The sequence below is a fragment of the Rhipicephalus sanguineus genome, chromosome 3 (assembly GCF_013339695.2).
Source record: "Rhipicephalus sanguineus isolate Rsan-2018 chromosome 3, BIME_Rsan_1.4, whole genome shotgun sequence".
Classification (NCBI taxonomy): domain Eukaryota; kingdom Metazoa; phylum Arthropoda; class Arachnida; order Ixodida; family Ixodidae; genus Rhipicephalus; species Rhipicephalus sanguineus.
The window spans coordinates 141,777,407-141,798,975 of record NC_051178.1 but is presented as its reverse complement, the minus strand read 5'-3'; the positions used below and the strand labels follow the sequence as shown (position 1 = coordinate 141,798,975).

The 21,569-nt window shown below is 45.7% G+C and overlaps 2 protein-coding genes across 2 annotated transcripts in view; both read left to right on the top strand.

The window, feature by feature from the left end:
* Positions 1-3,142: 3,142 nt before the first annotated feature.
* LOC119387311 (polyamine deacetylase HDAC10) overlaps positions 3,143-21,569 on the top strand; it is a 32,800-nt gene continuing 14,373 nt past the window's right edge. Inside the window, exons 1-12 of the mRNA XM_037654661.2 lie at positions 3,143-3,317; positions 4,177-4,252; positions 7,065-7,152; positions 8,040-8,080; positions 8,499-8,598; positions 9,199-9,270; positions 11,101-11,231; positions 12,845-12,913; positions 14,880-15,003; positions 16,114-16,179; positions 17,113-17,172; positions 20,319-20,408. Of these exons, the coding sequence (XP_037510589.1) occupies positions 4,191-4,252; positions 7,065-7,152; positions 8,040-8,080; positions 8,499-8,598; positions 9,199-9,270; positions 11,101-11,231; positions 12,845-12,913; positions 14,880-15,003; positions 16,114-16,179; positions 17,113-17,172; positions 20,319-20,408 (903 nt within the window). The 5' untranslated portion in view covers positions 3,143-3,317; positions 4,177-4,190. The remainder of the gene's footprint in view (positions 3,318-4,176; positions 4,253-7,064; positions 7,153-8,039; positions 8,081-8,498; positions 8,599-9,198; positions 9,271-11,100; positions 11,232-12,844; positions 12,914-14,879; positions 15,004-16,113; positions 16,180-17,112; positions 17,173-20,318; positions 20,409-21,569) is intronic.
* LOC119387312 (histone deacetylase 6-like) overlaps positions 8,034-21,569 on the top strand; it is a 132,939-nt gene continuing 119,403 nt past the window's right edge. Inside the window, exon 1 of the mRNA XM_049413470.1 lies at positions 8,034-8,084. The gene's annotated coding sequence lies outside the window, so the exon portion shown is untranslated. The remainder of the gene's footprint in view (positions 8,085-21,569) is intronic.

Genomic DNA, 21,569 nt, shown 5'->3' with positions numbered 1-21,569 from the left:
GGCAACTCGTTAACTGACAGCTTTAGTTGGGCATCCGCAACAGCCCCGCGGATACAGGCTACTGTTGGAAATGCCGGGCAGATTCCGCAGAGCTGCTGCAGACGCCCAGCTAAAGCTGTATAATTAGTACCTACGAAAGCAGTACACTCACCGTTTACTGGCGCCCGTTGTCGGTGTCTGCAGCTCCATGAATATTCCGCCCTCCAAGCGTCACTTCGTGCACGGAGCCGGCTTCAATACCACCGAAGACGCGCAACCAACTCATCCACGCAACGCATTCCAATAGACCAGGAGACTGAGACGACTGAGACATGGGTGTTCTCTGACTGAGAGAGGAGAGCGACGCGCCACCCCGGCGCCAACCCCGTCTGTTGGCGAGCAAGGCGCCACAACGGCGCCAAAGGGCGAGCGTGCGATATGTATGGCGTATACGGCGGCTCTTCCGTATACCGAAGCCAATCTAAACGCGCTTCAGGAGGGTCCAGTGACTCCTTCCCAAATGCGAACTCTTTTTTTCTGCCTGTGCTTTCCAAAAGGGGTCAGAAGGACAACCGAAGGGAGTCACGGTTCCATGACCCTCTTTTGACTCTCTTTTTTCTTAGAGTGTATGCGAGTTATCGAACGATTAATTGACTATTCAGTAAATCGATGCGATCTTCGTGTGTTTTCCCAAGGAGAACTGTGTACTATATCGTCCTACCATAGGGCACTGGATTTATGCGGACTAAGGACAGCAGTGAACATACGTCGCTCTACGTGTTTTTCTGGTCTCTGGTAGAAGCCCAGAAGCTCGCTCCGTGAAATGCCAGCGAATAAAGCGACAACTTGGACGAAGCAGTGAGCGTGCTTCGAATGTGTATGACTGGCAGTAGTCGCAAATTCTGGCAGTAGTCGAAAAGGGTTCGGATACACTTGACGGCTTGCTAAATGGTGTTAGTGAGACTAACCGGCTCCGAATGAGAATATAAGGTTTGTGACGAAACTATAAGAGGGTACCCACAACAATAGGATCGGGGCTGCCCGCGACATAAAGGGGCCCTGCAACACTTTTCTAAGTAACAATCGAATGTCATCTTTAAAAGCGTTTATTGCCTCACGAATCGACCGCCGCGAGAATTCTTTCGATCCGTCACGTACGGGCGGAGTTAGAGAGATTGTCGCACGCTGTAATTGCTTCTCTTCTTCGTCCCGACAAGCGCGCTGGGAGCTACTCAGGGAGGGATGGCACGGGGGAAAGAAGTTACGTCACGCCCGCTTCGTGACATTGAGCACTTTTGCTTTTTTCTTTCTTCGAACGCGCGGCTTACTTTCAGTGTAATAGCGAGTGCGCGCGCGGGCAGGTGGCAGCATCTCGCGGCGGCCTCGGAAACTATGCAGCTCGCGATGCTCGAATAAGCCAATGGCCGTGAATTTGGGCATATGGCGCGGTCATTTGGGTATATGGCATCATTTGCAGTCATCTTCTTTCTGTCATTTCTAGAAATAAGAGGGACCGATTTCTAGCTCACTGTGAGAATTGCAAATTCCTGGCAGCGTGCTGCGCTATAATATTTGGCTCGCGTGTTCTCAGGAGCCTCGACTACCGATCGGCAGCGTTTTCTTACCAGGCTGAAAAAGTGTTGCAGGGCCCCTTTAAAAGAATAATAAAGAAAAGTTGCGTGACAGGAAAAGCATATGCTTGCACAGGATGGTAATCCATTTTTTAGCCTACCAAAGAACACAGGGTAAGAAAGAACGAATCCGAAACAGCGCTAAGTTCAAACGTTTAATTTATTTGGTGAAGCGACAGATGTGTCAATGTAGAGGTCACATTCGTTTACCTCTGCTTTAAAATGTAAACTTCTACAAACGCGCTTGTGTGAGCTGCTGCTGCATGTATACATGAACGTGCCACTTCATAAAATAAACGAATACGTTGGAAGTTAGCACTGTGTCGGTGTCGTTTTCTTTTTCTCTCTTTTTTTTTTCTTCGCACTGTGTGCGCGCTAGAAGAGTTACGGTATGGTAAGTCTGCACCTGCCCACTCAAGTATTTGCCGTTTGTACCAGTCAAGCGGGGAATACTTCATTATTCTAATGGACAGTGTACTGAGTAAAACATTGATATCTAACGTCGGAAACACCGTCGCTTCGCAGAGAAAACGTAAGCGACGACGCGTGCACAGCACACAAAACAATTATCATTTTATACATCGTCGCCAGCATTAGTTAATAACGAAATTACTCCCGCATCGGCTCTCTTCTCGAGACTTAATGACAGCGAACCATGCACGATTCTGAGATCTATACTGAGCAATGACGTTTGAAATCCAAAGAGCTCGAGGGCCTGTTAATCATATCCTTCTTTGTACGTGAGTTAATCTGAGTGTTTTTGTATGTCTTAGCGTGACAATACGAATCCGAGCGACTGGGAGTTTTTTAGAGTGGGTGTTAGTGGATCGGTATTCGTGTAAACCCGAAGAAATCCGAGCGAGTCCGAATCGCGTCTGATTCCACCTCTTTTTTTATTTTTTTTTCCTGTGTTTTCTGTACCAGTGAAACACAGTTTTCAGCTTCTCTACTACAGTCGGTAACGAGAGCGCCAGTTCCCAACATGTGGTACCCAAGTTTGAGAGCGGCGCTGTTTGTTAACACGGCGCTTGCGTTTCGAGCAGTATGAATAAACAAGACAAGAAACAAAACAACACGGAACAGTATAGGCCACCAAAACCACTGCCGTACGATCGTAGTTTTCTACAACAGAACCATTTATCCAGGTCGCCGCAGTGGCTCAGTGGTTGCGGTGCTCGGCTGCTACGAAAGACGCGGGTTCCATCCTGGCCGCCGTTGCATTTCGATGGAGGCGAAATGCTAAAGGCCCGTGCACTGCGCGATGTCAGTGGAAGTTAAAGAACAACAGGCGATCGAAATTATCCGACGCCCTCCACTACGGCACTTCTCATAGTTTTAGTCACTTTGGGGCGTTAAACTGGATAACCAAACCAACCAGCGGTATACTTATCCATCAATTAATACAGCTGCATTCATGTCGCAGCTGCGTGCAACGCGTACTGCGTCGAACGCGTTTGCTGCAGCCAGCGGAATGTAGCGCCGAGGCGCGGGCTGCAGGTTATTTCTGCACATGCTATATAAATGATAGCACGTACACACTGGCGATAAGCAGGCACCTCTAAGCTAAACTGCATGCCATCTGTGACCTCCGTATTTTTTGCGCACGTTCGTAGCGAGGGGCTACAGAGCTGAAAGCGCATCTGCACGCCTACAACTGTAACAAGCGGGTCAGACGTCGTTGCACCTATCCCCGACGGTGAGTTTCAGGTGAGTGTTTCGGCGGGATCTATATACTGTTTTAAATAATAATAATATCCAAGGTTTTACGTGCCAAAACCACGATATGATTATGAGGCACGCCGTAGTGGATGGCTCAAGAAATTTTGAACATCTGGTTTTCTTCAACGTGCACTGACATCGCACAGTACACGCTCCTCTACCATTCCGCCTTCACCGAAATTTGACCGCCGCGGCCGGGATCGAACCCGCGACCATCGGGTCAGCAACCGAGCACCGTAGCCACTGATCCACCGCGGTGGACTCCATATACTGTTTACAACAACAAACATCATATAATAATTGTTGGGGTTTCACGTTGTAAAACCACGATATGATTACGGGAGACGCCACTCCTGAAATTTCGACCACACGAAGTTCTTTAACGTGCATCTAAATCTGAGCACACGGGTTTTTAGCATTTTGCCTCCATCGAAATGCGACCGCCGCGGCCGGGTTTCGATCCCGCGACCTTCGGCTCGGCATGTCAAGAACGATAACGATTACACCACCACAGTGGGTATACAAAACAAACACATGGAGTACGACGAACATAGTCGGGACACATTTTATCGGATTTTATTAATATATTTTTCAGACCAGTTCCTCATTACAAAAGCAAAGTGTTTGCTGTAAGAATATTTAACAGATATAACCATGTGATGTGGGCAATATCTTGTCATAAGAAAGATAACGAATGAGTTTTTTTTTCTTGCGCTTGCTGCTGCTTCTGGTCCAAAAAAACAAAAAAAGACAAATAAAAAGAACTAAACAAAACAAGGAAACACATTTGTTACTGCGTACGCTGTTGCCGGGCCTCAGTTTGACCCACTTCTTTTCGCGCCCGCAGAGTTCTCTTTTGAAATGGCTACTACGTGCTACGTAACCGACAATGCTATGCTGAAACACTGGAATCCGTTGAAAAGGCAAGTGAACAATAGTGTTTGTCTTTAAGTGTTTACAATAAATGTTAAACACATGTCTTTTTCTTTAATAAAAGTGTAGAAAAGCGAAGTGAGCGGCCACGGGAGAGATGCGCCAATACACAGCCGAGAAACTATGTTGACTACTCTGTATAACACATAGACATATATTTAAGTAATGCTGCTAGAAAAAAAAAAAAGTAACGCCAATGCCGAGAGACAGTTGACAGGAGAGATTTCTCACGCATGCGCAGGCCTTAGGTATACCCGAAAGGTCGTAACACGGTGTCATAAAATCCCTAAAGCCACCATGCACCCCCCTCCCCCCGCCCCCAACTCTTGTCACCTCAACTATGACCACAACACGCACAAAGACAGCAGGTGAACGGATCGAAGGGGACCGTTTCCCTCGGGCCGCGTATTTACTGGCTGCATTTTGTGACATGTTGTATAAACTGCTAGAACGAACTTGCGTACGTAAACTTCGGAATTGTGATCCCAACAATTACGCGATTTTTGTGGGCTAAGTCGATGCACAGTTAGTTCGGTGTCTCCCGCTTCCCCTCAGACAAAAATGGGAAACCTAGCTGTCTCTGCCTACAAGCGCCCGGATTCTGCGTCACAGCGATGCCAATTGTGGCGCCTTCCGTTTTATCGCTCTGAGCTGTCAGTACATTCAAAAACTTGGAGGAAGCTTGAGCTTCGCCTTCAAGCGTAATCAGGCCCCGTGCGCGCAATCGCTAGCCTATAGCTTCGGTTCCCGGTGCATGCCTCAACCGTGTCGCAAGGAAACGAAAGTCTGTGCACGTAACATCGGCTGTTTCAAACTATCCAATAGAATGCCTACTGCAAGTACAGTTGCGCTGTGCTCATTATGCCACAATTTTTCCTTTTGCGAATCAGCGATGAGCTCACTATGCGTCCGTAAGGCAGCACGCGAACCAGCGCAGCTGCTCTTTCTTGACGCTTTTGCTGCTGATGATGATTAAATATGTCTGAGCGCGTTGTAATGGGTGGGCCTTTAATGAAACACCCACTCATTGCGCTATTCACATGGTTTGGCGCCTGGCGCAATTGTATACGCTTCTGCCACGCAATATTACATGCGTTAAGAGACTCTTAGCACTACATGACATTCGTATAGTGTTTTTTTTTTCCGAAGTAGCTTCAAGCAATGACGTGGCTGTGTGGTAGAACACCTGCTTGCCGCGCAGAGGGCCTGGGTTCGGTTCTCTCTCGAACCGATGCATCTTCCTCGATTTTTCCGTCACGGACAGCGCTGATTTTTCTCTCACAACCAACGACGCCGACACCGACGCTGACATCGGAATTTCTGCGTAACGAGCTCTTTAACGCTGTCGCGTTATTTTCGCAATGCTGTCCTTCTATACATACAGCCTCGGTCAGCTCAGACGCTGCACGGAGCAACCGATCGCTGAGGCACGTTTAGGGTTCAGAATTCTTGGAGCAAGATGGTTTTCTTTCTGGCTCGTCGTTTATCTGTGTCGCGCTATATAGCACAGTACATTAAAACTGATCACCTCAGTGTGTTATAGGATGAGTCATAAAACAAGGCCACCGAAGGCGCACGCAGCCCTATTTCCGCAGCTGTGCGACAAAACAAGCATATCAAAAGAAAAATGAGAGAATTGCACAAAATACTACAAAAAATGAAAGAGGAAATAAAAAACGTTGGAAACAAAATGTGTTAGTGGGAGAAAGAAGGGGACGCCGCGGAAAAAAACGCCAGCCATGGAAAATGTGGAATTACGCATTTAGCGTTAGGATTTGAATTGAAGTTTATTTGTATTGAATTCTTCTGGGAGCGGTAGCAAAGGTTTGACGTACGAAGTCGCGAAATTTCTTCTCGGTTTTCCTGTTGTGCCCTTCCGTCGTACTCGCGTTAACTTCAATGACTCGCATGGGCGTTCGCGCTTGTAATTGTCATTTTTTAAGTGACAATTACAAGCGAATGACTGCCCTCACATGCTGAGCGATCGCACTACGGCCGTTACACAGTGGCACCACGAGCTGAATGCCACAGCTGCTGGCGCACAACTTTCACCTGACTGCTCTTCCACCCGCTCCCTTTTAGTAACCTTATCTTGGTGTAATCGACAAAGTTTACTTTCGTTTCGCTCGAAATCATTTACTGTTAAATAGCTTATGCGAAATGCAAATATGTTATTTTCAGCTTAGGGAATCAAACAAAATCTCATCATACGTGTCTACGATATGACCCGCATCCTGAACGTGCCTTTTGACATAAGCCAGATAGCTTGAAATGACCCGACGCCTATAGCAACTCCTCCTTCTGAATATGCCATTCGTCAGTGTATCCATTTGTCGTGTAATAACAACACTAATTGCTGGGGTTTTGCATGCTAAAAGCACGATATGATTAAGGCACGCCGTCATGGGGGACTAAGGATTAATGTCGACCACCTGCAGGGTTCCTTAGCGTGCACCTAAGAACGGGGGCGTTCTTTTTCGCCCCCGGTCGAAATGCGCCCGACGTGGCCGGAAGTCAAACCCGCGCCCTGGAGCTTAACAAGGCGATGCTTTTGTCGGAATCTTGTTTGTTTTACACGCTAATTCAATATTATATATAGATAAGCTTGCACCACAAACTTGACACTCACCTAAGAGTGTCAAGTCAGGTGTGGCAACCGTGGGCCTGGGAAGGACCCCTTGCGCTTTTTATAAGTTATTTCCTACGTTCCTGCCTTTATTTGCTCTGATTCTTAACACGACTCACGCAGCTTTAAGCTCCCCTTCTCTCACTGAACCCTCCTTTCTCGTTTGCAACGCTCAGGTGGATGCCAGAGAGGCCCAAAAGGCTACAAGTCGCCCACCAATTGCTTCAGACAAAGGGACTTTTGGACAGGGCACTCATTTTGGAGGTGTTGTACAACGCCTTTTTCTTTTTTCTATCGTATTTATTTCTTACCCGGTTAATTTGACTCGGTTGTAAAAGGGTAGATTGGATCAGAGCGCACGGGAATTTGCTGCAAGCGGAAACGTGCGCCGATGCATATTGCAGTGTGTCTGTGTGTGATGTCAATCAAGACAAAGTAATACATGAAGAAAGTTGCAAGCAAGGCTAGTTCGAGACAGAATGACCGATATCCCAGGGTGGGTTGAGCCAAGTATCTGAGGAACAACAACAACAACAACAACAACAACAACAACAACAACAACAACAACAACAACAACAACAACAACAACAACAACAACAACAACAACAATGGGTGCAATATAATTGGGTATTTGGGAAATGATAATGAAGATGATGCAGACAACAAGAAAGGGACAGGAAAGGTTTATAGCAAAGTGCAATGGAACGTCAATTTTTTTTTTATTATGTAGAGCCACACTTACCAATTTCCATCATTCCATTATGCTAAGGTGCTCATGCTTTATCCGCCAGGTATTGTATATGTATACATAGTGCTTCTGATTATTTTTATCTTCTTATTCTTTTATTCTTCCTAAGTTTCTTGTCTTTGTGTATTTCTTCAATACCACTATCATGATGATGGGATAGCCGGCTCTAACGTAGCCTACTTTCCCATATTTTTTTTTCGTATATAAATAAAAAAAAAAGGTGACGTGCTACGGTGACGGCGTGCTAAGGTGACGCGATGCCCTTGATTAATGGGTAGCCCGATCGTCACACACGTGCTGGGTGGCACGATACACAACCTTCTACTGAGTCTGACAGGTTACAGTTATTGTAACGAAAAACTGTTCTTCTGACCTGACGTCACGTGACCCTATTCTCTTACAGTCGCGCTACGCCACTGACGAAGAGCTCGGGTTGGTGCACACGTAAGTATCTGACGCTTCTGGCGAAGCAACCCACCATATTTTGTTATTTGCGGTACCGCAACTACTTCACATTCAAGTGTTTATGCTTGGTCTCGTTGGAGCTACATTAATCAAACTGACAGCGCAAAAAATAACTTTCGAATTCTGACTGAATTGAATCGAAGCAATATACATAGACAGAGGCGTACAAAAACAGGTTGGGAGTAAGGGATGGCATTTTGCGCTACGCTTTCTGCCGATAGCTGGAACGACAGGCTCCCTATGAGTCTGAGTTCATTTCTCACAACGTGAAGGAAATACTTTTCTGTCAGTAACACGACGCTGACAAAATGTGGGAACTTCGTTGGAAAGTTATTGTGTTTATCTCGTCTGTCCTGCCTCGCATGCCTACTACAACTACGTATGTTTTAATCTTCAGGAAGGAACACATCGAGTTGGTCAGGGCGACAGAGAAAATGTCCTTGGAGGAAGTGACGTTGGAGAACCACCGCCTGGATCCGGTGACCAGCATATGCCAGGTAATGTGCCATTGCCAGCTGGTGTTTTCCCGTTGATGAATCACAAAAACACACGTCCGTCACACACAGTCATACAACATATACGCATCTAAGCTGCAGTTACATCATCGTAATCATACGACCATCTTCGCCGTTATCATCCTAATTTGTCAACACTGCAAGACGGAGGCCCGTTACAGCGATCTGACCACGCCTACCTTGCGTTTGTTATCTCGATTCTTACCGGTTATCTAATATTTTCCTCCCGTCTTTGCGTCTGATGTCAACAACTGCGTCTCAGCGTTTTCTTTTGTGACACATTAGTTGCGTTGTTCTTGCAACTACGCGTCAATTGTTTTATGCGCACTTCCAAACGTTGTCCGGCTAATTGTGGCGTGTTCTACACTCTACACTAATTCACAATTCAACTCGCACTGTTTCGCATTGTCGTCATCGCTGACACCGTAAATACTCCGGAATATATAGAAGTTCAGAGGCTTACACACACTCGCCCAACTGTTGCACAGCCGTTGCACGAACGTGTGCCGCTCCTTCTTTCCACGTGCGCTCATATAAGTTTAAAGCTGTTGATGTACGGTCCTTGTGCCACATTATGCGCAGGAAACGAACCAGTGCGCCCGCCTGGCGTGCGGCTGCTTGCTACAGGCTGTCGACGCAGTCGTGTCGGGAAAAGTGAGTCTAACCTTGCCTTTTTTTTTTCAGAAGCCTATTTTCCCTATTTGCTGGAAAAAACGAACGACTTTAAAGGGTCCTGCGCCAGGTATGGCCAACGCAAACAGCCGTGAGCGGTTAATGTGTCACGTGCTGACGATCGCATATTTACGGTATCATACGTATCATTTCGGTTCTGCTTCTTTTATAGTGTTTATGAACGTTCATTTCAGGAAAACGGTGGACACTGCGCGATTCAGTCACGAAGTAACTTAATAATTTTTTAGTGCGTAATAAAGCGGTGTGGTAACAGCATTGTAAGGAGGACGGAAAACATCCTCAACGCTTTCCAGTGATCTCAACGAAAACTTGTTGACAGTCGCACATGGAACTACCTGCGGCTCTTTAAGGGGTCGTTTTGGGCTGACGCTGTTCTTTTTTTTTTTCTGTTTTTTGCGCCCGCCTAATAAGACCTTGCATATATTTACTTGCGCTTTCTTCTTTCCTCCTTTCGTTAGAATTCACCGCGACCTCGTAGCGGATAGATATATTACCGCAACGGCTTGGGCGAGTCTGCAAGACCGGGAAGGTTAAAAGACACAAAGCACAGGATAGAGAACACGCCCTGAATGCGTTGCCTCTTGACGAAAGGTTTATTGCGCGAGAGACTCACATATATGCGAGACCGCTCGAGGAAGTTTAATTCCTTGACGTTTCTAGGATGTGACCCAGCGACCTTGTCTTGTTTGTGTTTCGAATTTGTTCTTCATTACTTGTCTTTTTTTTCCCTCCCTGGGATCGTTGCTGTTTGCCGCCAAGTGTTCGCAGTAAGTGAGCTGTTGGATTTGTATAGACGGGCGTCCCGTGTAACATCGTAGTTTTGAGGCAGCGTTTGCGTGGCGTATTCTGTTCCGCCTGTTACGTTAGCGTTGACGGACATATATACGTACAAAGGCTCAGCGGCTCTGAGGCGTTGTGTTGTTGAGCCCGGAACATGTCCGCTTTTAAATAAGCGTGCACACGTTAAAGATAATTAGGAAGGTATAAGCGGGAACTCGTGCGAGAAGTCAATGATGATGGTGACTGCAAGCAAATTTTGGATATCTGAAGTTCTAATAACACGATATCGTCACGAGGTACGCCACAGTGGGCGGCTCCGTACAGATATATTTCCCCCTTGTATTTCTAAGCGCACGCTAAACCTAACTACACGAGCACTTTTCTATGGGTTTCGCCGTAATAGAATTGTGCCTCAGCGATAAATAAAGCATGAACGCAACTCTACAAACCTGCTCAACTTGCGCCATATATATACGCATGAGCACCTGTGCGCTAAAGCCTAAAACGTATGGACATAACCGGTGCGATGCTTCGTATAGTTAGCCTTGCGCGCATGGCGCAGTATCAGGGTTGCAAGTGACAGTTACAAATAGGCTTTCAAACATGGGAGACTCATTAGCTAAATGAAGAAGTCAGTAACAACACCTAATTGCGTCAACAAGGAATGGCGTTGGAGCTTGATCTCATATGCATTTGTCGAAGAAATAATGACATATGCGTTGTTGTAAATTTTAGGACGAATAAAAAGAAAAGATGCCCGTTTATATGTGACTGATCTAACATATAGGCTGAAACATGTGTGGCTTCACAAGTGTGCACGCAAAAAACAATTTTGAGGCTACAGGTTAATTTCGGCATTTGTTTAATGTGCAGTATGCGAACAGCTACATCTGACTACGCGTATGCGCAGGGATTTCTCTCTTGACACATTATATTACATTATTTAACAATGACAGCGCGATTGCCAAGCATTCGAGAGTTCACACTGATATATCCGTGCTGTGTGCTCAGTGCCGCAACGGAGTTGCCCTCATCCGGCCGCCGGGTCACCACTCGGCCGCAGCCACGGTGTCCGGCTTTTGCATCTTCAACAACGCCGCGGTTGCTGCCCGCTATGCTATGCAACGTTATGGTCTCAAGAGGTACGCAAACCAGGAACGTGTGCGTCGCGTTGCAACAGAGGACGCAGCTTCTTTCTATACAAGTTTTTCTTTGTATACAAAGAGGAAGCTGACGTAGCTTCACCAGCTAGTCTATGCTCCTTTTTTTCTAAATTCTAAATAGAATTGAAGGGAGAGTTGCTTGTTAGTGCGCTCCCTAACAGCGCGCATGACTCTATAATATGGTGCGCAAATAAGAAGAAAAAAAAGCGATCACAAAGACATGTACAATTTAAAGCAATAATTCAATACTACTTTCAAGAACAAAAGCTTTACATATAGGAAAACTTAAGCACTGTCACATCCTGCGGTAGATAAACATTGCAGCCGAGTTGTGGGGTCTCCTGTTACAAATTTATTTATCTCCAAACACATTATTCCTGCGAAATCGCTTCACCGTAAATAAAAACGGAATGACACACAAGCATAGACATTCAATATACAGATGAATACATTTGTACGTATATAGCAAGCCCTCAACGTTACGTTGGCAGTGACTTCGTAGTGTACATGACTTCACAATGGCTACATATTGCACATGAACGAAAAAAGCGGAATTTTTTCGAGGGGCCCGTTTCTTTGTTAGACACAATCAAATAAATGCAACGGTACATGTATGATTCATGTTATACCTATCCAAAATTACTATAACAAACACGCGCCCCCTTTACTTTTTCTTTTTCCTTCAAGAACAACTCCAACATTATTCCATAATGAAGTCAAGGGATGGACGGAATGTCGTCTGGTCGGAAGCCTCGTTCACAATGATCACTGTGTACAAGGCTTGCTTGCGGGAGCCGTAACGTCTTCTTTTATGAATAGATTTTTACTTTGGTCGGCGCTGTGTGTTTCTTCGTCAATTACTTCATAATAAATACATTATATAAATTTATATTGCAGAAAAATATTCCTCGAGGTAGCACTTTTGGCCCATTTTCCGTTTTCTAAATCATTACTTTGGAATCTTCACATGGAAGCTCATGTATCTCGGTATAGAAATGATGACGCAGAGCCCCGAGAACGTTGACTGTGCGTATACAATTACGTTAGGTCCTGGCAGCTTAGGAAAACGCTTGGGTATCCCTCTGTATGTGTGGCAACTGCTATGAAATATTTAAATTCATGTCCATATTTCGCTGAAAGTAAATCACGCAGTTTTTGAAAGTGCACTTTTTAGTGTGTCGGACGCCAAGACAGCGAGGGGGTACGGGGGCACCACTGGCAGTGCTGGCAGTGCTGCCTCCCCCCCCCCCCCCCCCCAGTCACCGCATTCTGCGCATAAGCATGTCTAACTGCACAGTCGATATGCTATAGTGGCACTGCATGGGCACTGAGCAGAGTTTTCAATGTACGGGCGGCATTCGTAAGCTCTAGGCAGCAAGAAAGGACTGATGATAATGTCGTACAAGTTCGCTGGAATAGTTCATTTAGGCCGGCCGCCGCAATCGATTCGTTTTTCGAGCGCTTTGCGATAACGTAAGGCCATCTGCATACGGTATTGCGCGTGCAACTACTGAACGAGTGATGCTTTTCCAATCTCGTATACGCGTGGAAGTAGTGCCCTCATGCGGTGCCTATGCTCGTCTTCATTGCAGGATTCTTATATTCGATTGGGACGTACACCATGGAAACGGAACGCAGGATATTTTTTACGACAGCAACTCGTAAGCATGTCTTCGCAGCAATGTGCACCTTACGCGGTGTTACGTTGACATGTCTTGTGATGTCATACTTGCGAAGAACAATACGAAGGGCAGCAAAAAAATAAATAAATAAAACCTGGTAATCCTACAAAAAGTAGCCGGGGCCATATCTGCGCTCCAAGACCTATTACGTAAGTAACAAACGCGAACGTACTGCACTTCAAAAAGCGCGGCTCGGACTTGTTTATTTTATTCGTAATCGCAGGCCAATGACTGCAAGTATCTTTCGCTCTTTGCCCCCAACGAAAAAAGAGAGAGAGAGAGAGAGATTCGTACTGCGGCTTAGCTGAAACCCTAAAACGTTGCGTTTTAAGGTTTCCGTAACTCATTAAGAATAGCTAACTAATTTGCGCGTTATAATTAGGTTATGCAGTTTAACGCTTTAGAACAACACACGGACGATGAGAGACACGGTATAGTGTAAGGCCGTTCATGAATGTTAACCATCTGAACCACTCCTTAATGTGCATCGAAGACTAAACACACGGGCGTTTCTCTATTCTTTTTCTGTTTCTTTCTCGCTCATCACGCTATAGAATACTCATGACATATTCATTCACTCAACAGGAAAGCTAAACAACACACATTTCCTTCTTAACACTTTTCTAGTAAATGGTATTCAGCTTAATACGATTAAGCTGGTAACTAAACAATGCCCTTATGTAATGTCTCCTTAAGGTAAATAAAATGAACTTAACTGAACGGCTTTGCCTGCAGAATTCTTTACTTTTTTTGTAGTTTCCTTGTCAAGGGCTTTTTCCTTTTCTTTTTCAAAAATTTACACACTAAACAATTCGCGCACTGTTTTTATAACTGCCCCCTTTTTCACATGTATATTCTTTTACTGCGCAGAGCCCATCGTCTCTCCATCATATAAGTGGCGCTGGGTAATCAGTGATTTCCGTCTTTAATAAATTAAGCAAACCGGAGATCGATTTTGCAAAGCTTAGCCTGCGCAATGAGTGTGCGCGGATATTTCTTCTCTCTCTGTCTCTCTCTCTCCACTCGTCGTGTACTTAACGTATACGCTCAAGCTGGTTCTTTGTCTCTACGCTGTTCCGGAGAAAAGCGGGCAGATTTCTTCGAATCAATATCTGATTCTCGGAAAAAACGCTTTTTCTCGGAAACAAACTTCGATTCGTGGCGTCTTTTCCGCAGTGCGTGCACTGTTGCGCATCATTTAAAACGGCACATTTCCCAGCGCATTCCTTTTACCCGGTCGTCGCAATGCGCGAACATCGCATGTTTAATACTTTGAACGAAAGAAGGGGGCGCTTTATGGCTCGTTTTTCTTTGCTAGACACAATATTAACTGGAACTAACGACAGGATGATATATATATATATATATATATATATATATATATATATATATAATGTTTCGCACCATATTTGGGCATGTCGTATACTTGCGCGGAATGTGCAAGATATTCGACGTTTATTCAAACCACAACACATGACGAAAGAAATTAACTTTAATTATTATGCAAGACGTTGCCGTACGCCTGACGAACATGCTCAAGTAGAAACAAGGACAGCGTTATTACTTACTAACCGATGTAAAAATCGAAGCCAGAACTCTGGGGTTAATTAGGGGAGGGTGAGGTGCCACGGGGTTGGGGACAAGGTGTTCGTAGTGTTGTTCGATTGCTTCAGTTCAGGGGAACACGTCCATGAGTAATTGAGATCGTTACTTCGTGTTTTATTATTGTGTTCACCCTAACTTGGTTTTGTGCGACGATTATTTACAATACCTTGTCAGATTCGGCGAGCCCGGATTTCAGAAAGTGGGAACGCTGTAAATATTAGTCGGCAAATGTAAACTCTAAGCAAAAAATGGCAGCTATCGGTCTTAGTGATGGCGTCGGTATGCACGACGCGTGTCATCTTCTTTATTGAAAAAAGAAATACTTTGACGTTTTTTGCAGCGTACTGTACGTCTCTCTTCATCGATATTCCAAGAAAATCTTTCCGAAAACGGAAATCTCCGATGCCACGTACGTTGGCAGAGGCGACGGAAGAGGGTACAACATCAACATACCATGGACAAAGGTGCGTGCACCCGCACATCGCGTTACCTGAGATCGAATGCAACGCGATTTGCGACAGAATGGACGTTATTAACACGACAGCCTTATAGTGTATATCTCACGAGTCGAAAAATCCAGCGTTAGGCGATGTCAACGCGCCCGCTACCATTATTACCTCACATGACGTCATCAATGAAGCCGTGATGACAGCACATATCGCCGTAATTTGTGACGTCATGAATGATATTACACGTCAAAGTAAAATAAGTAACGTAATGAGCGTCTCTTGAGAGCACAAGCTTTCGCCTATGCTCTCCTTAGCGTTGCCGAAAGGGACTGTCGCATTCTGTTTTAGAGGCGAATCACCAGGGTCTCGGCGTGTCGGCAGGCATCGTCGTGTCCTGTCCATTTGCTTGAGCGCAAGAGAGGGCACCGCCGCCTCAGCGTTCGCCATGTGGCGAGAGAGAGCGAACGGCGTGCGTCGACTATGGAAACGCTCTTTCTGCGATGTACGCGGAACTACCAGCTCGCAAGGAACGAGAACGCACCCTAGCCCGCGAGAGACAACGCCGACGTAGGCAGCGTCTGCTAGCGAGTTTCTTGACTGAAAAAACCGACTGCTCGCGCTGCACAGCCGTTCACAGGCCAACGCATATATATATAGCACTGCATCTTGACCTGCAATGTAGTGCTGGTGGGAGATTTCTCTTGTGCGTAGTTGAACAATGAAGATTCGCAGCGTGCACGTTAACTAAAAGCGGACTTCGGGTCTCTGTGTCTAATCTTTCTTCTGTCTCTCATTGCCCATTAGCAGTGATTTTGCTGTGGGAAACACCGGCGCACACTGCATGCTTCGCCCCTCCACAGATTTCACGTTAGTGGAGCTGTTTCATTATAGCGCCAACGGTCGGGAATGATTTTTTTAATCCCTGTAGAGCAGAAGTGCAAGGTTTCCACACTGTTGAATGGTTTAGGTGATTCTGGCTATAAAAATGCGAAGTGCCCTTTTCAGGGAAACCAACTGCCAACGTGCTCTCCCTTCTCGTCTAGGTGGCGATAATAAATTTTAATGCAAAAGAGGTAATAAGTTTGCCTTCTTCGTTTAAATGCTTCTTGAACAACGGTTTTTCAGCCCGCCATTACTGACGCCGACTACTTAACGGCCATGTATCAGTTGGTCATGCCTGTCGCTTCAGAGGTGAGTCATGAACGCATGTCGTTGATATATGCCGCTTTTCGTTGGCTTGTTTTTTTGTTACAAACTCGCATAACCACAGCTGACAGACCTGTCAACCTTAAAACTTGAAGAAAAAAGAATACCACAGAGAACACCATAAAAGAATAAAATGTAAAATTTTGCGAAAGATATGTTTAAGCTTATTATACTATGCAGAAGTTCTGTTTATGGTAGAGTTGCGATATGGGTCAGTTCGCACATACTATTGAGGATTTGAACCAGCCAAAGAAGGAACAGTGTGCGTGCCACTTCTCTCCTCTGTGTTTCGTATTTTGGCTGGTTCATATCCTCAAGAGATTTACTGTTTATGCGTTTGAAATTGCCGGTTTTTTTTTCTTTTTTTAGGGACGCTATGACAGACACATCGTTGTGTATAGTCGAAAACAGAATGTTTGCGCCAGAGACAAGCGAAAATGTTCACAATGTTTATTCACGATATAGTTACGAAACGGCCAAAATTTTGGTTGACGCTATAATATTTGGCCGTTCTGCAAATGTGTGGTGCTGCTGCAAATTAGTCCTAATAATCGACAAAATCCTAAACACGACGCTCTCACAAAAAGTCGGTGATTGCTGTACTTATGTGGCTTTGAAATCAGTTTTGCCAATGATCATGAGATTACCGGTCTCAATACGACAAACGTAGACATATATATGGCTCTAGAAATCGTACAATTCGTCAAGTACGGTAATGTATTTCAGCTTTACCATATCTAGTGAACAGGATCACTGATGCACACAAATTATGGCAGCCTGCCGAAGGAAAAATAAGGTATGTTAGCAACCGAGTGACATGTGAGTAAGAGGGAAGCAATTCTGCAAGGCGTTAAGCATAATTGTCACATGACACCAGTGTGAGGGCCTGCTAACAGATTGTCCACGTTTTCGTCGCAGTTTGACCCGGAGCTGGTGATCGTGTCTGCTGGATTTGACTCCGCAAAAGGAGACATTCTGGTGAGTTGTTCGCAACATTTTGCTTAGATTGCCCCTACACGCATTTAAAACGAATTGCTTGACATGAGTGTGACGAACATGAATGACAGGTCATCACGTCACCAGGCGGAAAGGGAATGAGTGAAGGGCTAGATGAGAGGAAGCGGTTGGGTGGGTCACTATTCCAGGACACCACTGATCCTGGTTATAGAGGTGACTACATAATTTACTAGAGGGGACTCTGGCGCTGCGATCGTTCAGCCACCATGGGAATGATGGGTAGTATGCATGGATTTGCCTAGTATTCGTGCCTGCGACTTCGAACACACTTGTGGCATTGTTTATTCTTGTGTTTTGGCTTTGCTTCGGGTAAAACAATGGATCTTTGTGAACCTCATGAGCTGATTTGAATTGGACAGCCCAAAAGGGCCAAGGCGGTGAAGTGATATTGCTGTACTTTGCTGAACTTCGTCTTGCGACAAAGCGGCTACAGAAAGCGCGAAGATCAATCACAAAGACAAAAAAGAAAAAAAAGGTAAAAGAAAAAAATTCGGCAGGTCCCGCGTACCGTGGGAGTCGATGTTTGCGAAGCATGCGGCGGGTAGGTGACTGGCGTAACGCTTTTTACTGAGCGACACGTTACAAAATGACGCTAAAGATTTGTATAAATTTTATACGCACACATATATAGGTTGAAGAGCCGCATATGTGTTATATAACCGGTTGTTCACGGTTGGGTAACGCTGCCAATGGCAAGGTCGGTATTAACAACACCAGAAGCGGAAAGCTGATATGTAGTGCTTATACGTGTCCCGAGAACGCACGCACGTTTCACGATCCCGTGTGCATGTGTGCAAGAAGTTCTCGACAGTTCTTGAACAAGGGCATCATCACCGTGATCAGTGAGCACCAGCAGCTGGAAATGACTTGTTATAGGATCCGGTCGTGATCGTGGTGACGAGGGGTCCATGTCTAGTGAAGTATGTGGTATAGTAGAGCCGTTAGAATTCGTGGATGCCTCGGTCATTTCGTCAAAAAATTGTCTGTCGACAGAGCCGGCGACATGTCGGAACCTGAAGCCACTCTTCGCGTTGGTGAGGTATAGGCCGTCGAGGCTGGTAGGCCTGGATAGTGCTACGTAGACCAACATCAGCGGATGGTGTTTGTCCTATTCCTAGACTACCTCGGCGTATGTGACCTACGTAGCCTAGTCTACAAAGTGGCTGTCAATCAATCTGTCATCATCCTCGGTCAGCATGAAGCCATCGCCCAGCCTCGTAAGAAATGAAGAGGACACTGCGTCGTTCTGGTGGACGAAGTGCACTTTACGGTGCGGTGATGTGGATATCATTTGTAACTTTCGTTAATATATTCCTCCGGGGTCGAGAAATGCTTCAATATACCTTGCTGAATCGTAGGAATAAAACGTAATGTTTATTAGACTGCTATAAAAGCGGAGCCAACACTGGAACTACAGGCGTTAATCTGATATGACGCCTGTATCGTAGGAGTACACATCGTAGGAGTATAATGTAGTGTTTATTGCTTTCTTGTAAAATTAGATAGCTAGCACCACAACCACAGTTGACGTTGCACCGACATTACGCCTACGTAGGCTGTTTTTCCAAACCAGTTTATAGACATGGCGTGGCTCAGTGGTAGAATACCTGATTGCCGCGCAGAATACTTGGGTTCGATTCCTGCTGGGATCCTAATTTTCATTCTTTCAATTCGTTGAGTCAACGCTGCGTATGTTGGTTTTCCTTAACGCTCTAGCATTCAAGTTACCAATGTCTGTTCTCGCCGTTCCTGGGTAGATATAAACTGTCAATCACCTGTGGCGCATACCCGTACACCGTGGCCCATGGTAAACGGGTATGTGCCACACGTGTCTAGTGGAAAGGGTTTGACGACGTACGCGACGGGATTTTAACGTTATTCATGTCATGACCCGGCAATCATATTCGTCAAAACCTCTTACCCTCCCATGCAAATCTTGGTCTACACCAAGTTAAGGAGGCGATCATGAGATAGATAGATAGATAGATACGTAGATAGAAACGCTCAAAGTGTGAGAGGTTCGCTAAGAAATGCTTCGCATTTAAAATCTCCTGAACTTGCAAAACACTTACGCATAAAGATCAACATGAACAACGAACATTGTGTACCGAAGCCATCTTTCATTCTGTTAGGCATCGAAATCCACATGCTTAATGTCTTTTTCCACGTGATCTTGAATCCTGCGCAGTTGGTTGCTTTTTCGGGTGTTTTTCTCATTTTTTTCTTTTTCTAGCGTTATCATTGTAAAGATCAGCTGCGAGACAGCGCTCGTCCTGTGTCCTGTCTACCTAACGTGATCTCTTGTTTTCCGCCCTGATTGAAAAGTATCTTTCACTCCGATACATAACAACGTTCAAACATCATGACGGATAGAAAGAGCACACGAATGCGCACAGCCAGCGCTGATCTGGTGGGCCTGTATACCTTTGCATTTTTTTACGCTGTCGTGTATAACGTCAAACTTATCCAAGGCAGCACGACTTAAGCGCTGCTTATGCGCGCTGTGCTTCTGCGTTTTGTGTCAAGTGCCAAGGTTTCAAAATAGAGTGTTGAACTTTCTCTCAGACGAGAGCATCGCGCCGAATATCAATGGAGTGGCCAGTAAGGATGCGTGAAAGGAAGACTTTCCGTAGCTTCCCCCTTTCATGGGCGTTGACAGGGGGTGCAAAAGGAGCACTTGCACTCCCTCCTCCCACATGCCAGCGTCCCCCCCCCCCCCCCCCCACCGCGATGCGACACAGGTTTGACCCCCTGAGTCAAAATCCTGCAACGATGCATCCTTCGCCCTTTTTTTTCTGTATCACATTTCGCCCAACAAAGCTATATATTTTCACGGTAAAGATCTATAAAGGAAGAACGCTCGCATAATTTCTGTGCGCAGCGGGCGATGGGAGAGCCTTACTAATTAGCCGCGTCGAAACGAGAGCGCATTATTTATGAAACATTCCGATTATATATAGAAAATGGCAACAGGCAGAAGCTCGAAGATTCAGCTAAAAAAAAAAGATCGCTTCGATGCAGCATTAATCTGATAAAATGCTAACTACATACCGCACGTCTCGCGGCAGATTTCAGCAAGCTGAACACGTAAACTGACGTTGTTGCAGGGCGACTGTTGCATCACGCCTGCCGGCTATCAACACATGACGTCACTCCTGAAGAACCTGGCGCACGGCAGGGCGATCATCCAGTTGGAGGTAAGGACGCGCCCCGGACGGCAACACTGCGGACGTTGTCTTCGGCAGTGTTGCGGCGTTGTTGCGGACGAGCACGTAGGCACCTGTTGCGTCGTTGTCCTCAGACCCGTGTCACCTCTTCTTCGGAGATGCCTGTTCCTGATAAGTATACTCAACGAATGCCTGATTTTGGACCTGGCGCCTTTGGGGGCTTCCCCCGATCGGGGTATACGGCCTTGAGCTTATAGGTTCTCGGAAGTTAGCGCTACATTTTTCTTTTTTATAGCGACTAGAAGTGCTTATGAGCGATTTCGACCAGGTTTTAGCACTCACAGTTTCGTCAGACACTAAGCGCCCTAAGTCGATAGTGCTTCAACTTTGTCTCTGTGTGGTATTAACAGGTCAGGTGCCTACGTAGGTTCCTTTAACTTACTCTCTATATACTAAACAAATAGCAGTTGAGTAATATCCCATGTATTGTTATCTCCACCACACACAACACACACACACACACACACACACACACACACACACACACACACACACACACACACACACACACACACACACACACACACACCACACACACACACACACACACACACACACACACACACACACACACACACACACACACACACACACACACACACACACACACACACACACACACACACACACACACACACACACACACACACACACACACACACACACACACACACACGCACACACACACACACACACACACACACACACACACACACAAATATAGCTGAAGAGCGCCATAGGCGTTCCCATTTGCTTTCAGGCAGCATCGAACGACAAACGGTCTCGAAGATTACATGTGAGATCTAAATAGCTTCCATGCCCCGGTGTGCTGTCTGATATACAGTTTCGTACGGTTTGAGCACAATCTTTATTGTTATTTCTCTCAAAACATGGCAACAAGTTGTTTATGAGCTGCTCGCTCATTTCGCTACGGCGCTTGAGAACTAAGAGGCGCGTGTCACTTTTGTCGCAGCCTGCTATAGATAACATCAACCTTTATATATACTCACGGAGCAAACAAGACCCGTTGTCGTAAATGTTTTCGGTATACCTAAACAGTAATGTCACATTCACAAACAAAAGGGAGGAAGACGCTTCATTACGGTTAAAATAAGGTCTTGGCATCGGCAC